The sequence below is a fragment of the Salvelinus fontinalis genome, chromosome 24, assembly GCF_029448725.1.
Source record: "Salvelinus fontinalis isolate EN_2023a chromosome 24, ASM2944872v1, whole genome shotgun sequence".
NCBI lineage: Eukaryota > Metazoa > Chordata > Actinopteri > Salmoniformes > Salmonidae > Salvelinus > Salvelinus fontinalis.
In genome coordinates this window covers 13,378,911-13,399,777 of record NC_074688.1, presented here as the reverse complement: position 1 = coordinate 13,399,777, position 20,867 = coordinate 13,378,911, and the positions used below count along the sequence as shown (strand labels likewise).

The 20,867-nt window shown below is 46.9% G+C and overlaps 1 protein-coding gene across 2 annotated transcripts in view; it reads right to left on the bottom strand.

Annotated features, from left to right (window-relative positions):
• Positions 1–1,611: 1,611 nt before the first annotated feature.
• Positions 1,612–20,867, bottom strand: part of LOC129821961 (tumor necrosis factor alpha-induced protein 2-like) — a 47,244-nt gene continuing 27,988 nt past the window's right edge. For both annotated transcript variants that reach the window (XM_055879739.1, XM_055879738.1), the window contains exons 4-13: positions 14,737–15,412; positions 14,284–14,398; positions 13,494–13,604; positions 12,802–12,902; positions 12,158–12,271; positions 8,547–8,682; positions 7,379–7,501; positions 7,025–7,180; positions 6,037–6,158; positions 1,612–3,211 (exon numbers count right to left, since the gene is read on the bottom strand). In XM_055879739.1, the coding sequence (XP_055735714.1) occupies positions 2,929–3,211; positions 6,037–6,158; positions 7,025–7,180; positions 7,379–7,501; positions 8,547–8,682; positions 12,158–12,271; positions 12,802–12,902; positions 13,494–13,604; positions 14,284–14,398; positions 14,737–15,412 (1,937 nt within the window). In that variant the 3' untranslated portion in view covers positions 1,612–2,928. The remainder of the gene's footprint in view (positions 3,212–6,036; positions 6,159–7,024; positions 7,181–7,378; positions 7,502–8,546; positions 8,683–12,157; positions 12,272–12,801; positions 12,903–13,493; positions 13,605–14,283; positions 14,399–14,736; positions 15,413–20,867) is intronic.

Below are 20,867 nucleotides of genomic sequence, written 5' to 3'. Positions count from 1 at the left end.
ATGCTACTATAGCTGACTAGACTTAACACTGGTAATGATGGAAAGGCTTGATAATCAGTTTGCTGACGAAATATGTTGCATGTCGGTATCTCTGCTAAAATTTGTTCAGGGATATACTTGCTTCTCTTCTTGCTGTTGCATACAAATACACATTATGAATTAAGTTTGATGACTTTGACTGGGAAAAACCTAGTAAATTCACTTGTTCACGACAAGTGTCACTGAAATTCCCCTGACTGTCAATCACTTTCTTGCCCTGTCCTGCACCGCCCTCTCCTGGCAGAGAAGCTTGTTGTTTTGGTTCAACACGAAGAGGCGCTGTCTCTACTGTCACTGTACTGGCGCCATCTCTACTGAACATCCCAGCCTAGATTCATACTAGACGTAACATAGTAAAGGTAAATTCGAGACACTCAAATGTTATTTTTGGTATGGTTATATAAGGCAGATGGCAAAAATGAAAGGAGGATGGTTGGTCAGGGTGGATGTATAACGCAAACGTCTAGCAACCCAAAGGGTGCATGTTCAAATTTGATCAACTTTTCAACTGTTTAATACTTTTTAGCAACTTTACATCTACTTAGCATGTTAGCTAACCCTTCCCCCAAACCTAACTATTCGTAACATATTGTAGGTTTTGCAAATTCGTAACATTTTTTACTTTAGCAAATTCGTAACATATCATACGAATTGTAATTTGTAACATATCATACCAAATGGATGATGGAAATCCACAATTTACTATACCCATATGAAACGTAACATATCGTACTAAATGGAGTGTCTCGGATTTATGTAAAGAATAATAGAAAATACTCTGAGACAAGATTGAACACCCTGGTGGAGTAGAAGAGAACCAGGGCCTGGAGAGCCACCACTGTGTACTAAACACACTGCAGGCTCAAATGGTTGTTGTTGTTAAGGTAAATTACTGTTGTTACCTTACATGAAAGTGTAACAGAAAAGCTTCTTGGGAAAAAACGACTACAGGAAGTTTCCTCCCACTGAGTGGTGTAAATTTGACTCAACTAAACATTTTATTTTGCCACCTAGTTGGACAACAGGAAAGCTCTGTTTACTGAAAAATAGATCCTACACTCCTGAACTGACCAAGCACTTTTCCCACATTGCCCAAATACACCACCTACCCATATGACCCACCCCGCTGTTTTCCTTCAGAAACCAAGCTTGAGTCTCGTCTCTGTAACACCCCTGAGTAATGAGAGGGGGACTCTTTGGGTGGATGGGCGGGAAACAAAACAGAAAGAAATAGCATTGTAAAACACAAATAGATGCAGACCTACACACGACAGTTGTGCTGTAGCTTTCTGACCCTGTAGTTAGGGGCCAGAAAACAGCTATGGCAGAGGACTCCATCCAGACAGCGCATGGTAAGATCTGTCTGTGAACCTTGTTTTCCATTCAGGTTGGTTATCCAGGAATTGTCAGCTCAGCTCTGTCAATGAAAACTTTACATGATTGGTTTAACCCTCTCTCGTCAATGAAATAAAGGAAAGTAAACAGCAGGCCCTTCAAAACACTGAGATGATTTGGGAGTGAGGTCCCATCAATATCCCATCCTTAATGGTCATTTAAAACAAAGGCAAAATATTTCATCTCTGTTGTCGTTTATTCTCATTTAATTCGATGATTTATGTACAATTTCAAGGTAGATCGATTATTGCATCCAGCTGTTCAATTATGGAACATCACAGGCAGGGTGAACCGATGAAACGTTTTAAATCAGTGTGTGACCAAAGAACAGGTGGAGTAGTCTCAGTCCACAATGTCTGCTTGTTGATAAAACAATTATAATAATAAGGCTACTAAAAATCAAATAAAAAGGTGCAGTATCAATCTAATTATCTGAGGATTACAATATTTAAATGATCAACAATCATGAATAACAGTAATTATTAACTGTTTAATTTACAGAGGTAAAAAGTACACAGCTGAAAATAATCTTTATCTTAATCTTCGATGATGGCGGTCAGATTATTTTAGTCAGGGTCTCAGCATTTGACAAAACCTGGGGAAAACACACGCTTGAAATGACTACCAATTCGTTTGACTGGGATTTAGAGTTTGACATTGATTACAAGACAATCAAACCACACTACAATAAATACGTTCATTGGTTGGTACATAAATAGGCAGTTCTGATTTCATCCATTCACACAGGCTTCAATCGTCTCTTGAGTTGCTCAACATACATTAGCCCATATACTGTATGTCACAAAATGAAAATTAACTATGAATCTTTTATTTTAAATACAACGAAAATCAGCACAGAGATGATAGATAATAAAAATGATGTAGTACCTTAGATCGAGCCTTTATCATGTGCAACTGTAAAACAGACTCCAACTTTACCCATATCAATGTCAGCACGTTATGGGATTATATGTGACATTTTGATTGATTTATTCCAAACAGTGCTCTTGATCAGTAGTACTGATTTAAACCATAGTTCCTATGTAACCCTCATAGTCACCTACAGTATGTGCAGTATTAAGAATCTTCCCCAATAGGTTGCTTGTGTCTCTTTCCACTGCCCTTTGTCAAAAGGAGTCAATACCAACAAACCACAGAGATTCAAGTCCACAAAGTCCTCTTAAATTGGTCTTTTTAAATGTGCACTTATGAAAGCTCTTCCCCAGTCTTTCTCTAGATGAGCAAGGACTAGGCAATATCGCTCACAAGGGAAACAGCCGTCACACTTTCTTTATCTAGGTGGCTGTGAAAGGTGAAAGGTCACAACATGGCTATTCTTTCCATGTGTTGTTCCACTTCCTCAATGTGTTGTGCTGTCCGCCCCCGGTATCGGCACCATGTGCAGAACTTGACGACGAGCTCCATTGTGACTTGCTGTTAAACAGCTGTCTGTCTGCTTGGGTCATCGGAACGTTTCCAGAGCGGTTGGGGCCGTTAGAGCATGTCGTCGTACGCCTCTCTGACCGGGGCCCTCTTGGTACGGCGTGGTCTCAGGCTGGAGAAGCAGGAGGAGGCGGTGAGGGCGATGCGGCTCAGGCCCAAGTTCAGGCAGTGCACCTCGGATGTGACGGGCACCTCGGAGAAGAGGGCGCGGTCGCGGGACAGCCGTGTCAGGGTGTCACTGTTCTCAATGTCCTTCACGATGTTCAGGATCTCCTGGCGCTCCGTCTGCCGAGTCATCCCCCGGATGTTCAAGATGGCCGACACATGTTTCTTCCTGCAAACAGAGGAGGAGAAAGAGGGCTTAGTCTAGTTCATGTTTTGATCTACCAATAAAAATGTATATGCAACAAAGATGTCATAGAGCCCACATCTAGCCAATAAAGATTGAGTTGATTTGAGAAGAGTGTATCTTGCATCACTGCAATGGCAGAGTCAACCATCATAAGGATATGATAAGGGTAGGAATAAAGAGATTCATGAAAATACATTATAGAGAGGGCAGTCGGCCCTGGGGCAAGTCACTAAGGAACAGGGACGAAAATTGGACGAAAGAGTTTGCAAAATACAGTTAGTTAGAGAACATTCCCAATGGTTGGGTCACACACTTACATACAAACACACACAAAATGAATAAAACATCTGTCCCTGTTCGAGTGTGCCTGACTGGCCTTCGATTCGACACCTTGGCCTCTGGAAGTCTCCCTGCAGGAAAGCAGGAGCTGCTCTGATGCCGCTTCCTGTCTGTGGCGACACAAGCTGAGCAGCAGCACGAGGCTGAATGACAACCAGCTCTGAAGACTAAAAGCAGCCCTAGCCCTGGGACGGTAGTAACTCCACCTTACCTGACACCCTAGACCCACTACCTTCAACACCATAGTGCCCTCCAAGCTCATCACTAAGTTTGGGGCCCTGGGTCTGAAACCCTCTCTGTGAAACTGTGTCCTGGACTTCCTGACGGGCGGACCCCAGGTGGTGAAGGTAGGCAACAACACCTCCGCTATGCTGATCCTCAACACGGGGGCCCCACAAGGGTGCGTGCTCAGCCCCTCCTGTACTTCCTGTTTACCCATGACTGCGTGGCCGCGCATGTCTCCAAGTCAACCATCAAGTTTGCAGATGACAAAAAAGTGGTGAGCCTGATTTCCAACAATGACAAGACAGCCTACAGGGAGGAAATGAGGGCCCTGGCGAAGTGGTGCAAAATGAAGGAGATAATCGTGGACTTCAGGAGACAGCAGAGGGAGCAGAGGGAGCACGCCCCCATCCACATTGACAGGGCCGCAGTGGAGAGGGTGAAACGCTTCAAGATCCTCGGCAGGCACATCACTGACCACCTGAAATCGTCCATCCACACAGAAAGTGTGGTGAAGAAGGCGCAACAGTGCGTCTTCAACTTCAAAAGGTTGAAGAAATTCTACAGATGCACCATTGAGAGCATCCTGTCGGCCTGTATCACCGCCTGGTACGGCAACTGTACCGTCCGCAACCACAGGACTCTCCAGAGGGTAGTGCGGTCAGTCCAACGCATCACCGGGGGCCACTTCCTGCCTTCCAGGACATCTACAGCACCCAGTGTCACAGGAAGGCCAAGAAGATCAACAAGGACCTCAGCCACCCGAGCCATGTCCTGTTCACCCCTGCTACCATCTAGAAGGCGGAGACAGTCCAGCTTCTATCTCCAGGCCATCAGACTGTTAAATATTCACCACTAGCCGGCCTCCGCCCAGTACCCTGTCCTGAACTTTAGTCACTGTTACTTACCGGCTACCACCCATACTCAACCCTGCACCTTAGATACTGCTGCCCTATGTACATAGTCATTGAACATTGGTCACTTTAATAATATTTACATACTGTTTTACCCACTTCGTATGTATATACTGCATTCTAGTCAAGGCCTATCCTATATAACTACGGCTGTACACACCTTTTCTATTCATATACTGTCCATATTGTCTACAAACACTATCCTATACATTTATATTTATATTCCGGACAAAGACATTGCTCGTTCTAATATTTCTCAATTCCTTTCTTAATGTTTTGGGGGGATTTGCGTGTGTTATTTTGTATTGTTAGGTATTACTGCACTGTTGAAGCTAGGAACATTAGCTTTTCTCTACACCCACGATAGCATCTGCAAAATATGTGTATGTGACCAATAACATTTGATTTGACTTTGATGATGGAGCCTAAACTCAATTCCCACCATGACCAGTGATTATCATCCAAAAGAATACAACAATAAAGGGGTGGGCATCTTGGCTTCCGGGAAACCTGAATTTAAACTTTCTTTTTTGCTGTTAGCTACTACGGAGGCTTAACTAGCAGTTACATGAAACCAGTTGATTGCAATTGGTCTTTGGGAGTGAATGATGTCATAAAACCAATGAGGGTATTATTCTACATAGTGTATAGGATAGTTTGAGACTCTGAAGGGTCAATGCCTGGCACAGTTTTAAACATCAGGTGTGTACTTTACAGAGGGATTTAACATTGCAATATGTCAAGGATTGTACGGTACAGTTCCTGTTTTCAAAAGGAACTGGGAGAACCCAGAGGACAACGGTTAGCATTCTCCAGATCCAAGTCAAGATTCCAAACAATACATGTGGGTCTGTTATGAGTTAAGGATGGAGACAAATCTTAATTTAGAAAAGATTCCATTGAGGACTGCCTCCTCACTCCTGTGTGTTCCTACGGGACTCTTTAGTAGCCGACTGCCAACGCCAGGTTATGCTACACAGCTACCATGTCACGCCTGGGCAGGAAGTCCGTGTTTTTGCTTCGTCTTCGCCCAGGACCCGAGACGGACAAACGGACAAGACCCCCCCGTCCCCCCCGTCCCGTCCTTTCATGTGCGCCAGTGACGGCAAAAAAGCTCCCCATAAAAATAAGGAAACGACTCAGCTCTTGTTTGCTTTTAACAAGTTCCTCATTTGCCATCCACAATCAAGACAGAACAGTAGTCATGTTTGTTTGGGGGTGTTTCAGTCAACCTGAGCTTTTGGAAATGTTGGTGATCGCATGGCTCGATGGAAGTCCTGAAAATATGACTGTCATTCCGCGTAAGTGATTGCTGCCTCCCGTGTTCCTTACCGAATGTCTGGGAACTCCCTCACCAGGACCCCCACCTCCATTTGGATGGAGGGGATGTCTTCCAGGAGGATGATCTCAGAGAGGTGTGGGATAGCACTGTCCAGCCAGGAGGAGGGAGATTCCTAAAGGGGAGAGATAGAGAGAGAGAGATGTGATCAGAACAGATCCTCTACACAGCACAGATGAGGATACAACAGTATTAACAGGGCTATTCATGTTCAAATACCTCTGCAGCTCATGACAGGTCAACTGGCTATTCTCTGACTCAAAGCCTTTGAATCTAAGACCTTGGCAACGGATTAAACCCAGAACTAGATTACGTGGTTTCAAGTCTTAATGGTTACAACTAGATTGGTGATGTTCACACATTCGTTTGACTAGAGGGAACCATCAGATAACATAGACCCAAAACGCCAAGGTTAGAAGTACACCGACAGTACTGAGCATGCAAACTCAATTACCTGAGCATCAAAGTGACCCTGTTATTCTGAGAAGACTAAACCGTGTGGTCGACCAGAGGTCCATCCTGGTCCTCCACTCGACCCGAAAAGGCCGGTCAGGGCTTCTAAAGCCCAGGGCAGGATGCCAGACCACTCGTCTCTAAACAACGCTATCCTGTTGTCCAGAGAGGTGACAAACGGATGTTTTATCTAGAGCAAGGGGCGGACGCCACAGGGGAAGGATAGGGAGTGGGCTGGGGTGAGGTGATTGCCCACTTGTGCATACGGCCTGTCTGGTCATTCATCTCTATCTCGGCTACAGTATCCATTCTTCACTTGTCTCCTTTGTTCGAACTCATCCGGAGTTGTTTCAGTAACCCTCACAGACAGGCCACATACCAGTCAAACGTGATTAATGAGCACACACTCGTGAGTGCAAACACACACACACACTCACACACACACACACTGTTCGTTGCGTCATGTCACAGGCAGCACCGGTTGCTCTGACAACGCTTCTCTAATATAGTCGTTCTAGAATGGCTCACCAGATCTTTGAAGAGCACTTCCATCTGCTTGCCCTCGTCGCGCAGTCGTCCCGCCATCCTCTTCCTCATTCTGAACGACGTGCAGATGATCCTCCCCCTCATGATGGAGCGCAGGTATTCCATCAGAACCCGTCTATGCACCTCTCCCACCAGGACCTGGGAGAACAAGGGAAAGATTAATTCATTCATTCTATCAACCAATCATCCATTCAGTCAATCGATTTAAAAAAAAACATGTTGCTTAGAATTAAAAACAGTACCAGAACTATGAGTTATTAGTGTACATTGTGCCAGAGGACCTTAGCATCTCCCCATGTTTACATGGCTCATACTTGCTGTGTCTCTGCCATGTACCTGATAGGGTGGGCTGTCCACCCTGCGGAACTTCTTGAAGTGTTCCTTAATATGGGACTCGATTTGCTCATAGGTCTCTGTGTTGTTCAGCCACTTCCTCTTCACCAGCTTGTCAAAGAAGGGCTAAATATGGCCAGGAGAGGGAAAATGTGAGGGAGCGAGAGAGACAGGAAAATGGTGAGAGAATGAAGAAGAGAAGGAGGCAGAGAGATGTGGGTGTGGAGACGGCCACGTTACCTGAGTCAGATCCTTGTTTGATGCATAACTAAACTGTCCGACTGGAGTTGTGTCTTCCTATCAGGATGTGTGGGCCGTTTGGACCACAAATTCCATAGATTGTGACTTCCTACCCGACGACAACAGCATAAAAAGCCTCGGTCAAGAGGATGCGACATGCGGCTCTGTGCCTCTGGAGGACTGGCAATGCCCGTCTCTATGGCGGCTACTGAAGAGGAGTGGAACTTCATAGCCTGCCAGTAACTATGTGGCATGCTGCCAATCTAATCTTATTTAACCATGTTTGTCACATTGGAGCGTCTATTTTAGGGCCTCAGTTCCTCAGCACATCCCTGAGAACTTTGAGGGCAAGCCATGAGGAGAACACTGATAAGATGTGCTTTATATTCTGGGACACTTGGCAGACAGAGGGACGCTTGAGGGTGTGTGTCTGTGTGTGTGTGTGAGGGGAGGGGGGGGGGGGGGGGGGGGTGTAAATGTTTCACTATTTTTGTGAGTACCAGGAGTCATCATAAGAATAGTAAACCAACTAAAATTCTGAGAAGTGAGGACAAAAAGGCTATTTTGGGTTTATGTGTTAGGTTTTGGGTTAGGGTAATGGGTTAAAGGTAAGGGTTAGGGTAAGGGTTAGATTTAGGGTTAAGGTTTAGGGTTAGGGGTTAGGGAAAATATGATTTTGAATGGGAATCAATTGCTGGTCCCCAAAAAGTATAGTAAGATATAGCTGTGTGTGTGTGTGTGTGTGTGTGTGTGTGTGTGTGTATGTGTATGTGTATGTGTGTGTATGTGTGTGTGTGTGTGTGCATGTGAGGTTGTTTACATGTTGTTTTGGAAAGCTGTGACCATGGGTGTGTTTATGAATCCTTTGTGTGAGTGTGTGTATGTGGCGTGTGTGTTCGCCTGCGTGCGTGTGTGTGTTAAGAACACTTACCCTTATGCGCTCATACAGTCTGTCGCTCAGCACCTTCACTCCCTGGTTGACTATTCGGTCCAGGGAATTGTTTGCTCGCCTGGCTGAGTCCTCACTGATGGCAGGGTCGCACTGCACACAGCGCTGGACAAAACCCCTGCACACACACAGTCACAGCAGACTAATGAATACATTGTACACTTGCATGATTTATGCATGTTTTAAGGAATACTATGATTGTCACGATCGTGTGGCGGATTAACGGACCAAAATGCAGCTTTTGGAAAATAAGCCATCTTCTTTTATTATAACACGAAGATGAACACGACACAAAAACACTTTAACAAAACAACAAAACGACCGTGAAGCTACAAACGTTGTGCACAAACATACAGGCTACTAACGTTCTTACATAGACAGAAAACGAACTATACTTGAATAACTACAAAACAACAAACTACGTAGACGCACCTGAACATAAGAACTTACGTATAACGAAGAACGCATGAAAACAGGAACAGACTACATAAACCGAACAAACAAAACCGAAACAGTCCCATGTGGCGTAACATCACACAGACACAGGAGACAACCACCCACAAACAAACAGTGTGAAAACACCTACCTTAATATGGCTCTCAATCAGAGGAAATGAAAACCACCTGCCTCTAATTGAGAGCCACATCAGGTCACCCTTAAACCAACATAGAAACAGAAAACATAGACTGCCCACCCAAACTCACGTCCTGACCAGCTAACACATACACAAACTAACAGAAAACAGGTCAGGAACGTGACATAACCCCCCCCTCAAGGTGCGTACTCCGAACGCACCACCAAAAGTCTAGGGGAGGGTCTGGGTGGGCATCTGACCACGGTGGTGGCTCCGGCTCCGGACGCTGTCCCAATCCCACCATAATAAATCCCCGCTTCTGTGTTTTCCTCAAGGTGGCGACCCTCGCCACCGACCTTGGACTGGGAACCCTAGACATGGGTCCCGCTGGATTTAGGGGCCGCCCCGGACTGAGGGACGGCAGCTCCGGACTGAGGGACAACACCGGGACAAGGGGCAACACCGGGACAAGGGGCAGGTCCCGGCTGATAAACTCTGGCAGATCCTGGCTGGACGGCTCTGAAGGCTGGTCCTGGCTGGACGGCTCTGAAGGCTGGTCCTGGCTGGACGGCTCTGAAGGCTGGTCCTGGCTGGACGGCTCTGAAGGCTGGTCCTGGCTGGACGGCTCTGAAGGCTGGTCCTGGCTGGACGGCTCTGAAGGCTGGTCCGGTCTGGCGGAAGGCTCTGGCTGATCCGGTCTGGCGGAAGGCTCTGGCTGATCCGGTCTGGCGGAAGGCTCTGGCTGATCCGGTCTGGCGGAAGGCTCTGGCTGATCCGGTCTGGCGGAAGGCTCTGGCTGATCCGGTCTGGCGGAAGGCTCTGGCTGATCCGGTCTGGCGGAAGGCTCTGGCGGCTCCGGTCTGGCGGAAGGCTCTGGCGGCTCCGGTCTGGCGGAAGGCTCTGGCGGCTCCTGTCTGGCTGACGGCTCTGTAGGCTCTTGGCAGACGGGCGGCTCTGTAGGCTCTTGGCAGACGGGCGGCTCTGTAGGCTCTTGGCAGACGGGCGGCTCTGTAGGCTCTTGGCAGACGGGCAGTTCAGGCGCCATTTGGCAGACGGGCAGTTCAGGCGCCATTTGGCAGACGGGCAGTTCAGGCGCCATTTGGCAGACGGGCAGTTCAGGCGCCGCTGGGCAGACGGGCAGTTCAGGCGCCGCTGGGCAGACGGGCAGTTCAGGCGCCGCTGGGCAGACGGGCAGTTCAGGCGCCGCTGGGCAGACGGGCAGTTCAGGCGCCGCTGGGCAGACGGGCAGTTCAGGCGCCGCTGGGCAGACGGGCAGTTCAGGCGCCGCTGGGCAGACGGGCAGTTCAGGCACCGCTGGGCAGACGGGCACACCTGTAGGGAGGAGACGGAGAGACAGCCTGGTGGGTGGGGCTGCCACAGGACCCACCAGGCTGGAGAGACCTACAGGAGGCTTGATGTTAAAAGGCACCTGAAGGACCGGGCTGTGGGGGAGCACTGGAGCTCTGGTGCGCAGCCTTGGCACCACTCCCCCAGGCTGGCATACTACTCCAGCCCGTACCCTCCAGAGTGCAGGCACAGGTTGAACCGGGCTGTGGATGAGCACTGGAGATCTAGTGCCTACTACGCGCACTTCTCCCTTAGGCTCCACTCCCACATTTGCCCGGTACGAGCGGAGCGTAGGCATAGGACGCACTGCACCCTCCCAGCGCCCCGGAGACACAGCACGCAGAGCCGGCGCAGGATACCCTGGACCGAAACTGCGTACCGGAGACCAGACGCGCTGAGCAGGCACAATACGCCCCGGCTGGATGCCCACACTCACTTGACACTTTCGGGGGGCTGCCCTATAGCGCACCAGGCTATGGGCACGCACTGGCGACACCGTGCGCTTAACCGCATAACACGGTGCCTGACCAGTGACGCGTTGCTTATAATAAGCACGAGGAGTGCGCTCAGGTCTGCTACCTGGCTTAGCCACACTCCTCTCTAGCCCCCCCCAAAAAAAATTCTGGGGTTGCCTCTCGTACCTGTCCCGCTGCCGTGCTGCCTCCTCATATCGCCGCCGCTCAGCACTCGCTTCCTCCAGCTCAGCTTTGGGGCGGCGATACTCCCCAGCCTGTGCCCAGGGTCCTTCTCCATTCAAGATCTCCTCCCATGTCCATGAATCCTGGGATTTCTGCGGTTGCTTTCGCTGCCCTTTTCCCCGCTGCTTGGTTCTGGTAATTTGGTGGGTGGTTCTGTAACGATACTCTAAATCCTCCTCCTCCTCAGACGAGGAGAGGAGAGAGGGATCTGAAGACCAATATGCAGCGAGGTATGATGACATGATTTATTGATTTAAACAAGACACGACATAGACGCACCTGAACATAAGAACTTACGTATAACGAAGAACGCATGAAAACAGGAACAGACTACATAAACCGAACAAACAAAATCGAAACAGTCCCATGTGGCGTAACATCACACAGACACAGGAGACAACCACCCACAAACAAACAGTGTGAAAACACCTACCTTAATATGGCTCTCAATCAGAGGAAATGAAAACCACCTGCCTCTAATTGAGAGCCACATCAGGTCACCCTTAAACCAACATAGAAACAGAAAACATAGACTGCCCACCCAAACTCACGTCCTGACCAGCTAACACATACACAAACTAACAGAAAACAGGTCAGGAACGTGACAATGATGCAAAACACATCATCGAGACAGTTTTTGCTCTGTACTTGATAACTTAACGGCTGATATGCACCATTTTGGGCGATTGTATTAACAGTGGACTAATGGACAAAATACTAAAATCTTGTTTTTGAGTATAGTAGTTAAAAGAAAACTCCACCCAAAAAATGTGTTGGGTATTTGTTTTATTAGTCCATTGTTGATATAGTCTCAGGATGTTTTGCATGTCTGCAATCCAGTTTTCAAGATATATAACTTAAAAATATATCGAAAGGATGCTGCGTTTTGCATCATACTGGCTGTATTTCTGTATTATTGGGGAAATAGACCTACTATAACACAATGCAGGCTACTCCTGCTACAACAGTCCTACCTGAAAGGGGGACAGCAGTTGACCAGGGCGATGGTCTTGGAGACATATCCATCCTCGTTATCCCCAACCATGTTGACCAGACCCTCGTGGAACATCTCCACTTTCCTTTGGAAGCTGGAAGTTAAGCAATATTAACAATATTAGAATGTCTCATAGAGATGTTCCTTTCCATATTCCAGTTGAACTGGTTGATTCCAGTTGATATATTCTAGAATTATTGCACAATAAAATGTTGCTGGCAGTGAGGAAACTATAGGTTTGGCCCTGTGTCATTCTATGAAGGATGACAGAGACTTTGTTCTAGGCCTTAGTATGTAATATGTAATGATACAGTGTGTTCTAGGCCTTAGTATGTAATATGTAATGATACAGTGTGTTCTAGGGCTTAGTATGTCATATGTAATGATACAGTGTGTTCTAGGGCTTAGTATGTAATATGTAATGATACAGTGTGTTCTAGGCCTTAGTATGTAATATGTAATGATACAGTGTGTTCTAGGCCTCAGTATGTAATATGTAATGATACAGTGTGTTCTAGGCCTCAGTATGTCATATGTAATGAGACAGTGTGTTCTAGGCCTTAGTATGTAATAGGTAATGATACAGTGTGTAACATGTCATTCTACAGTGTGTGGTCCTCTCACCTGTACAGGAAGTCAGCTAGACCATTCAGACTGCACTGAGCCACACGGGAACCCAGGTTTCTGTTGATGGCAGCTGACTGTTCAAGATCTACCTGCAGCCTCTGCGTACACACACACACACACACACACACACACACACACACACACACACACACACACACACACACACACACACACACACACACACACACACACACACACACACACACACACACACACACACACACACCCGATGTTACGTTGGCAAATGTGTATTATGTGTGAAATGCTAACAGACGCTTTCTTTTTCTCTTCCACGGCATCTGTGAAACATGAACTGACGCATGAATGACGATGATGCATAGAAAGTGTTAGTATCAATCATGGCCACTAGAGGCCAGTGAAGTGACTCTAAAACAGTGAGCTGTGATGGAGTTCTAAGGGAAGTGTCTGTATTGACTTTGGCTGCTGCTTGAGGAATGTTTTCTCTGCTCCCCCAGATGGATGAGCTTATCCTCAAAATACAAAATGACCACATTTAGCAGCAATACAAAACAATCAGGACCGGCCTCATCAAAATCAGGGGAAGAAATCAGTTATTTACATAAGCTCCTGATGTGTGTGTGTGTGTGTGTGTGTGTGTGTGTGTGTGTGTGTGTGTGTGTGTGTGTGTGTGCGTGCGTGCGTGCGTGCGTGCGTGCGCGTGTGCGTACCTGGATGACGGTGCGAGCCAGTGTGATCTGATACTCCTCGATGTGCAGCGTCTCCATCCAACGTTTCTCCTCCTCGTCCAGCACCTGAGACAGCTCTGTGGTAACCTTCTCCTGAAACACAACCAGACCCCGCGGTCAGACACAACTCAACCATGCACTGAACCACTGTGAGCTCTCCAGCCACAAACTATCGAAATATTTCCAATTGATGCCATCAACACATCAAGATGGAAAAAGTTATAGAATCACAGATAATACTGTAAATCTGACTTGGTTTGTTATGATACTGTATATAGTCTTCCCCAGTAACAGCTAACCCCTTGTAAATACCCCCCTATATTTAAAGTTAAGGTTTCCTCCCATTGTTGCTGGACTCAGCTGGGGCATGAGTGATTGCCAGCCGACAGGCCACGCTGCCAATAACTCCTGTTCTCTTTTTCCTCTGTACGATTTACTTGTGGACTATCATGTCTTTCTACGTGGACCCTCCATCGCAAACACTGCCTGGAATACCTCATACAACTGTGTTCTAGCCTACTTGGACCTGATAATGACCTAAGCTAAATGGCCTGTTGTCTGGCTTCCATTGTGTGGTGGCCGTTGCAGACAGGAAAACCCATGGGCTGACCCTGAGACGCCGCGCACTGATTGGCTGCACTGGTCGGAGTGATAGCCCTCCCTTTAGGTGGACAGGAAGGACCATAGGTGCACCCTTTCCTTAGGCCGGTAGGGAGACACGGGGCGCACCAAATGAAGCGGGGGGTTGACGGGTGGATGGTTCGGCCCTTACCCTGACGGAGTTGAGGCAGTCCTGCTCCAGTTTGTCCACGGTCTCCGAGGGCAACAGTGGCCCCAGCTTGGACCTGTTGAAGGGCATCGTCATGCTGACTGTTCCAAGGACGTCCCTGGAGAGATTACAGTAGGAGGACAGAGTCAGTGGCATACTCATACAGTAACACTTAACTAATTAACGATTGTTTATGTACAGTATAATTGACAGTATTTATGTACAGTATTATGAACAATAACATTACACCACCTTGTAACATGCGTTACAGTGAAAGTATAAAGTGAAAACGAAATGAAACATTTTATGACAAGTTATGCAAGTTCGTTACAACCTGACATTTAGCTACATACTTTTGTTCTTTCTTGTTTTTTATGCAATTCTGCTACTTCCAGAATCTGATATGTGTAAAACCCCAAGTTGCAATACACAATTATTGAATGGATGGACACCCACTTGTTATAGATGTTGTAGAGCCAGTCCAGCAGAGAGTAGATATCAGTAATCAGCAGCTGGTCGTCAGTGATGCTCTGCAGTCTGCGGGCCACCGCCTGGTGGTAGCTCTGTAGGTACACCTGGAACGGTTCATACTCCTCTGGGTACACTGGCACCACATTCCTCTTGGCCGCCCCCAGGTCCTCCACCACCCGGGTCCGCACCCTGTCCAGGTAGTCCGCCAGCTCCCCGCCCTGGGCCTCGTTCCTCTGGGGCAGGCTCCCGTTTGCTGCCTCCGCCAACGCCTCCTTCCACTGCTGCTTCAGCTGCCTCGGTCTGGGGCCTCCGGGGAGCGCCCCCTCACCCTGCGCCCAGTCCCGATCCGCCTGCTCCTCCTGCTGCAGAACCTGCACCACCAGCCCCAGGTTGGGCCCCGCCGTGGGGGAGCGCAGCGACTCACGCACCACCGCCCACAGCTCCTTCTGCAGGGCTTCGTACAGCAGCTCCACGTCTTTGGCTTTGCGCCTGCCGCCGTCTTTGCTCCCGGGGCTGTTGAGGTCCTCTGGGATAGCACCACCTGCTGGCGATGAGGGCAGGGTCGCTGCGGCCGCCTCGTTACACTCCTGCTCCAGCTCCAGGATGTGTGTGTCAGCCAGGAACAGGTCTCTCTTAGTCACCAGCTGCAGAATTTCTAGAACTAAAGGAGAGAGGAGGAAAATGCATGATACAACTCCACATAACACATGATAAATCATGCGTAAGCAATACAGCTGTATTAAGTCAAAAGGTATAATGGAGACACGATCCTAATGGAACGATCTGGGCTCTCACCTGTCTATCTGTTATGGTACACAACCCACGACCTGGTCAGATGGTCCTATGTAAATCCAAGACCTACTCAAATAAACATGACTATTCTTTGCTTTGAACGTGTCAAAGAGCTATGTTTGTTTTCACATCAAGCTCAAGGCTAAGCCACAGTGTCACTTCCAACACAGGTTCCCACGTCAGATCCTCTCCATATCAGAGGCTCCAGGCCTGAGAGACAGATGTTGTTTGTCCCCTTTTGGCGTGTTGTTTTTGGGCAGATTGGACACGGTTAGACCGATCTCTCTGGAGGTGGGTTAGTTTCATCTCTACTTCAGTTGCACACTTCAAAAGATCCCATCAGGGACATGTGGGTGCCAAACATAAATCATCCTACAGTAGATTCCCACAGAATGGCTAATCGTGTGTCCACTCGCTGTCCTCTCCTTAGACGCTTCCATATCAGTTTGAGGCCTCTTATACGGCTAGCATAGCTATGGAATAGTATTTAATAAAAGTACACAGTGCTTTGCATTAAAGTGGAGAAATTGTATTTCTTGTGGAACTCCATCTTGGCTTCAGAGAGTTCCATTAAGTGTATATAGACTTTTAGAGCCCAGTCTCACCCACTGAGGTGATCTCATCATCTCTTACTCTGATGTGGTCTGAGAAAAAGTTTTTAAATTAGTACTTAAACCAGTGATGAAGTCGACCATTTCCCATCGAAGTCACCAGACACTCCTCTCTGACATCACCCGTCGCCCTCTGGGAGGAGCAACACAGCCCGTCAAAATCAATGAAGTCGGATTGTCAAGACCAAGCCCGTATGTTATGTCTGATAGCCCTTTTTGATTCAGTTCACAGAAAAGTCTGGTTGTCAAATCAAATCAAATCAAATTGTATTTGTCACATTTACTGAATACAACAGGTACATTTCACCGTACAGTGAACTGCTTACTTACAAGCCCTTAACCAACAATGATTTAATACGTTTTAAGATTTTTAAAAAGTGTTAAGTAAAAAATGGATAAGTAAAAAAAATTACAAATAAAAGTAACAAATAATTAAACAGCAGCAGTAAAATAACAATAGTGAGGCTATATACAGGGGGTACCGGTACAGAGTCAATGTGCGGGGGCACCGGTTAGTCGAGGTTATTGAGGTAATATGTACATGTAGGAAGAGTTAAAGTGACTATGCATAGATAATAAACAGAGAGTAGCAGCAACGTAAAATAGGGATCTGGGTAGCCCTTTGATTAGCTGTTGAGGAGTCTTATGGCTTGGGGGTAGAAGCTGTTAAGAAGCCTTTAGGTCCTCAATTAGAGGAAAACACAAAGTAGATTCGTCATACAAGAACACATGCGCGCTCAGATTTGTCCAGTTTTTAAAACATTTTTTATGATATCCTTTGGAAAGCAAGAAGGGTTCTTTGGAAGGCATTAAATGTTGTACATAGAACCATACCTGTACATCATATCTTCACAGCATGCTCTATTGCAGGGTGATTTTAAGAATTGTTTGTTTTAAAATCTGTGTTTTTGCATATACATTGATTGGTTGAATAATTGTTTGCTACACGAAGATAAATAACATATATCTTTCTAAACTAATCCAATCTGTTAGAAGTTGGGTTTATTGCATCCGTTACTGAGATGGTTGTTCCAGTCCAGATGATTGAGATAAGTCTCAGTATTCAGTCTTCCCTACCCTGGCAGTCATTCTGAATGCAGGTTGCCAGTGATTATAAGTTAAAATTGTTGGATATCCTAACTCTGGCTGGATTCCAATAGGAATTACACATCACTTTGCAAGCCAGCTTAATGTGACTTGCAAGCATGATGTGGCCTGTAAACCAGGAGTGTCCTAACGCTGCTGTGTTAGGGTATAACTAGGCCATCAAAGAAAGGCCTCTATATATATACATATCATAAGGCCTTTCTTTGAGGACTTATATATATACAGTACCAATCAACATTTTGGACCCATCTACTCATTCTAGGGTTTTTCTTTATTTTTACTATTTTCTACAAGGTAGAATAATAGTGAAGACATCAACATTATGAAATAACACATATGGAATCATGTAGTAACCAAAGTAGCCACCCTTTGCCTTGATGACAGCTTTGCACGCTCTTGGCATTCTCTCAACCAGCTTGGAACCACCTGGAATGCTTTACCAACAGTCTTGAAGGAGTTCCCACATATGCTGAGCACTTGTTGGCTGCTTTTCCTTCACTCTGCGGTCCAACTCATCCCAAACCATCTCAATTGCATTGAGGTCGGTTGGTTGTGGAGGCCAGGTCAGGTCAGGTCTGATGCAGCACTCCATTACTCTCCTTCTTGATCAAATAGCCCTTACACGGACTGGTTGTCCTGTTGAAAAACAAATGACAGTCCTACTAAGTGCAACCCAGATGCGATGGCGTATCACTGCAGAATCATGTGGTAGCCATGCTTGTTAAGTGTGCCTTGAACTCGAAATGAATCACTGACAGTGTCACCAGCAAAGCACCCCCACACCATCACACCTCCTCCTCCATGCTTCACGGTGGGCACCACACATGCGGAGATCATCCGTTCACTTACTCTGCGTCTCACAAAGACACGGCGGTTGCAACCACAAAACTCAAATTTGGATTTCCACCGGTCTAATGTCCATTCCTCGTGTTTCTTGGCCCAAGCAAGTCTCTCCTTCTTATTGATGTCTTTTAGTAGTGGTTTCTTTGCAGCAATTCGACCATGAATGCCTGATTCACGCAGTCTCCTCTGAACAGCTTATGTTGAGATGTGTCTGTTACTTGAACTCTGGGAAGCATTTATTTGGGCTGCAATTTCTGAGGCTTGTAACTCTAATGAACTTATCCTCTGCAACAGAGGTAACTCTGGGTCTTCCTTTTCTGGCTCATGAGAGCCAGTTTCATCATAGCACTTGATGGTTTTTGTGACTGCACTTTCAAAGTTCTTGATATTTTCCGTATTGACCTTCATGTCTTACAGCTATTGTTGCCATAATATGGACTTGGTCTTTCACCAAATAGGGCTATCTTCTGAATCAAATCAAAATCAAATCAAATCAAATCAAATTGTATTGGTCACATACACATGGTTAGCAGACGTTAATGCGAGTGTAGTGAAATGCTTGTGCTTCTAGTTCCGACAGTTCAGTAATATCTAACAAGTAATCTAACAATTTCCCAACAACTACCTAATACACACAAATCTAAAGGGGTGAATGAGAATATGTACATATAAATATATGGATGAGCGATGGCCGAGTGGCATAGGCAAGGTGTAATAGATTGTATAAAATACAGTATATACATATAATATGAGTAATGTAAGATATGTAAACATTATTAAAGTGGCATTATTTAACGTGGAATTGTTTAAAGTGACTAGTGATCCATTTCTTAAAGTAGCCAGTGATTGGGTCTCAATGTAGGCAGTAGCCTCTCTGAGTTAGTGATTGCTGTTTAGCAGTCTGATGGCCTTGAGATAGAAGCTGTTTTTCAGTCTCTCGGTTCCAGCTTTGATGCACCTGTACTGACCTCGCCTTCTGGATGGTAGCAGTGTGAACAGGCGGTGGCTCGGGTGGTTGTTGTCCTTGATGATCTTTTTGGCCTGTGACATCGAGTGCTGTAGGTGTCATGGAGGGCAGGTAGTTTGCCCCCAGTGATGGGTTTGGCAGACCTCGCCACCCTCTGAAGAGCCTTGCGGTTGAGGGCAGTGCAGTTTCCGTACCAGGCTGTAATACAGCCCGACAGGATGCTCTCGATTGTGCATCTGTAAAAGTTTGTCAGGGATTTGGGTGACAAGCCAAATTTTGTCAGCCTTCTGAAGTTGTCTGTATAGGTGGACCATTTCAGTTTGTCTGTGATGTGTACGCCGAGGAACTTAAAATTTTCCACCTTCTCCACTGCTGTCCCTTCTATGTGGATAGGGGGGTGCTCCCTCTGCTGTTTCCTGAAGTCCACGATCAGCTCCTTTGTTTTGTTTTGTTGAGGGAGAGGTTATTTTCCTGGCACCACTCCGCCAGGGCCCTCACCTCCTCCCTGTAGTCTGTCTCGTCATTGTTGGTAATCAGGCCTACTACTGTTGTGTCGTCTGCAAACTTGATGATTGAGTTGGAGGCGTGTATGGCCACGCAGTTGTGGGTGAACAGGGAGTACAGGAGGGGGCTGAGCACGTACCCTTGTGGAGCCCCAGTGTTGAGGGTCAGGGCGGGTTTGAGACCCAGGACCTCCAGCTTGATGATGTGCTTGGAGGGTACTATGGTGTTGAATGCTGAGCTGTATTCAATGAACAGAATATAGGGCAGTGTGCAGTGCGATGGCGATTGCATCGTTTGTGGACCTGTTGGGGCGGTATGCAAACTGAAGTGGGTCGAGGGTGGCCGGTAAGGTGGAGGTGATATGATCCTTGACTAGTCTCTCAAAGCACTTCATGATGACAGAAGTGAGTGCTACGGGGCGGTAGTCATTCAGTTCAGTTATCTTTGCCTTCTTGGGTACAGGAACAATGGTGGCCATCTTGAAGCATGTGGGGACAGCAGACTGGGATAGGGAGCGATTGAATATGTCCGTAAACACACCACCCAGCTGGTCCGCACATGCTCTGAGGACGCGGCTAGAGATGCCGTCTGGGCAAGCAGCCTTGCGAGGGTTAACACGTTTAAGTATTTTACTCAGGTCGGTCACGGAGGAGTAGAGTGGGGCCCAGTCCTTGTTAGCGGGCCACAACAGTAGAACTATATTATCCTCAAAGCGGGCAAAGAAGGTGTTTAGTTTGTCTGGAAGCGTGACGTGGCTGGTTTTCATTTTGTAGTCCGTGATTTCCTATAGACCCTGCCACATACGTCTCGTGTCTGAGCAGTTGAATTGCAACTCCACTTTGTCCCTGTACTGGCATTTTGCTTGTTTGATTGCCTTGCGGAGGGAATAACTACACTGTTTCAGCCATATTCCCAGACCTCTTTACATGGTTAAATGCGGTAGTTTACGCTTTCAGTTTTGCGGGAATGCCGCCATCCATCCATGGTTTCTGGTTAGGGTAGGTTTTAATAGTCACAGTGGGTACATCATCTAAAATGTACTTATTTATGAACTCACTCACCGAGTCAGCGTATAGATCAATGTTGTTCTCTGAGGCTGACCGGAACATATCCCTGTCCACGTGATCAAAATAATCTTGAAGTGTGGCTTCCGATTGGTTAGACCAGCATTAAATGGTTCTTGTCACTGGTACATCCTGTTTGAGTTTCTGCCTATAAGACGGTACGAGCAAGATGGCGTCGTGGTCAGATTTGTCGAAGGGAGGGTGGGGGAGGGCTTTGTATGCATCGCG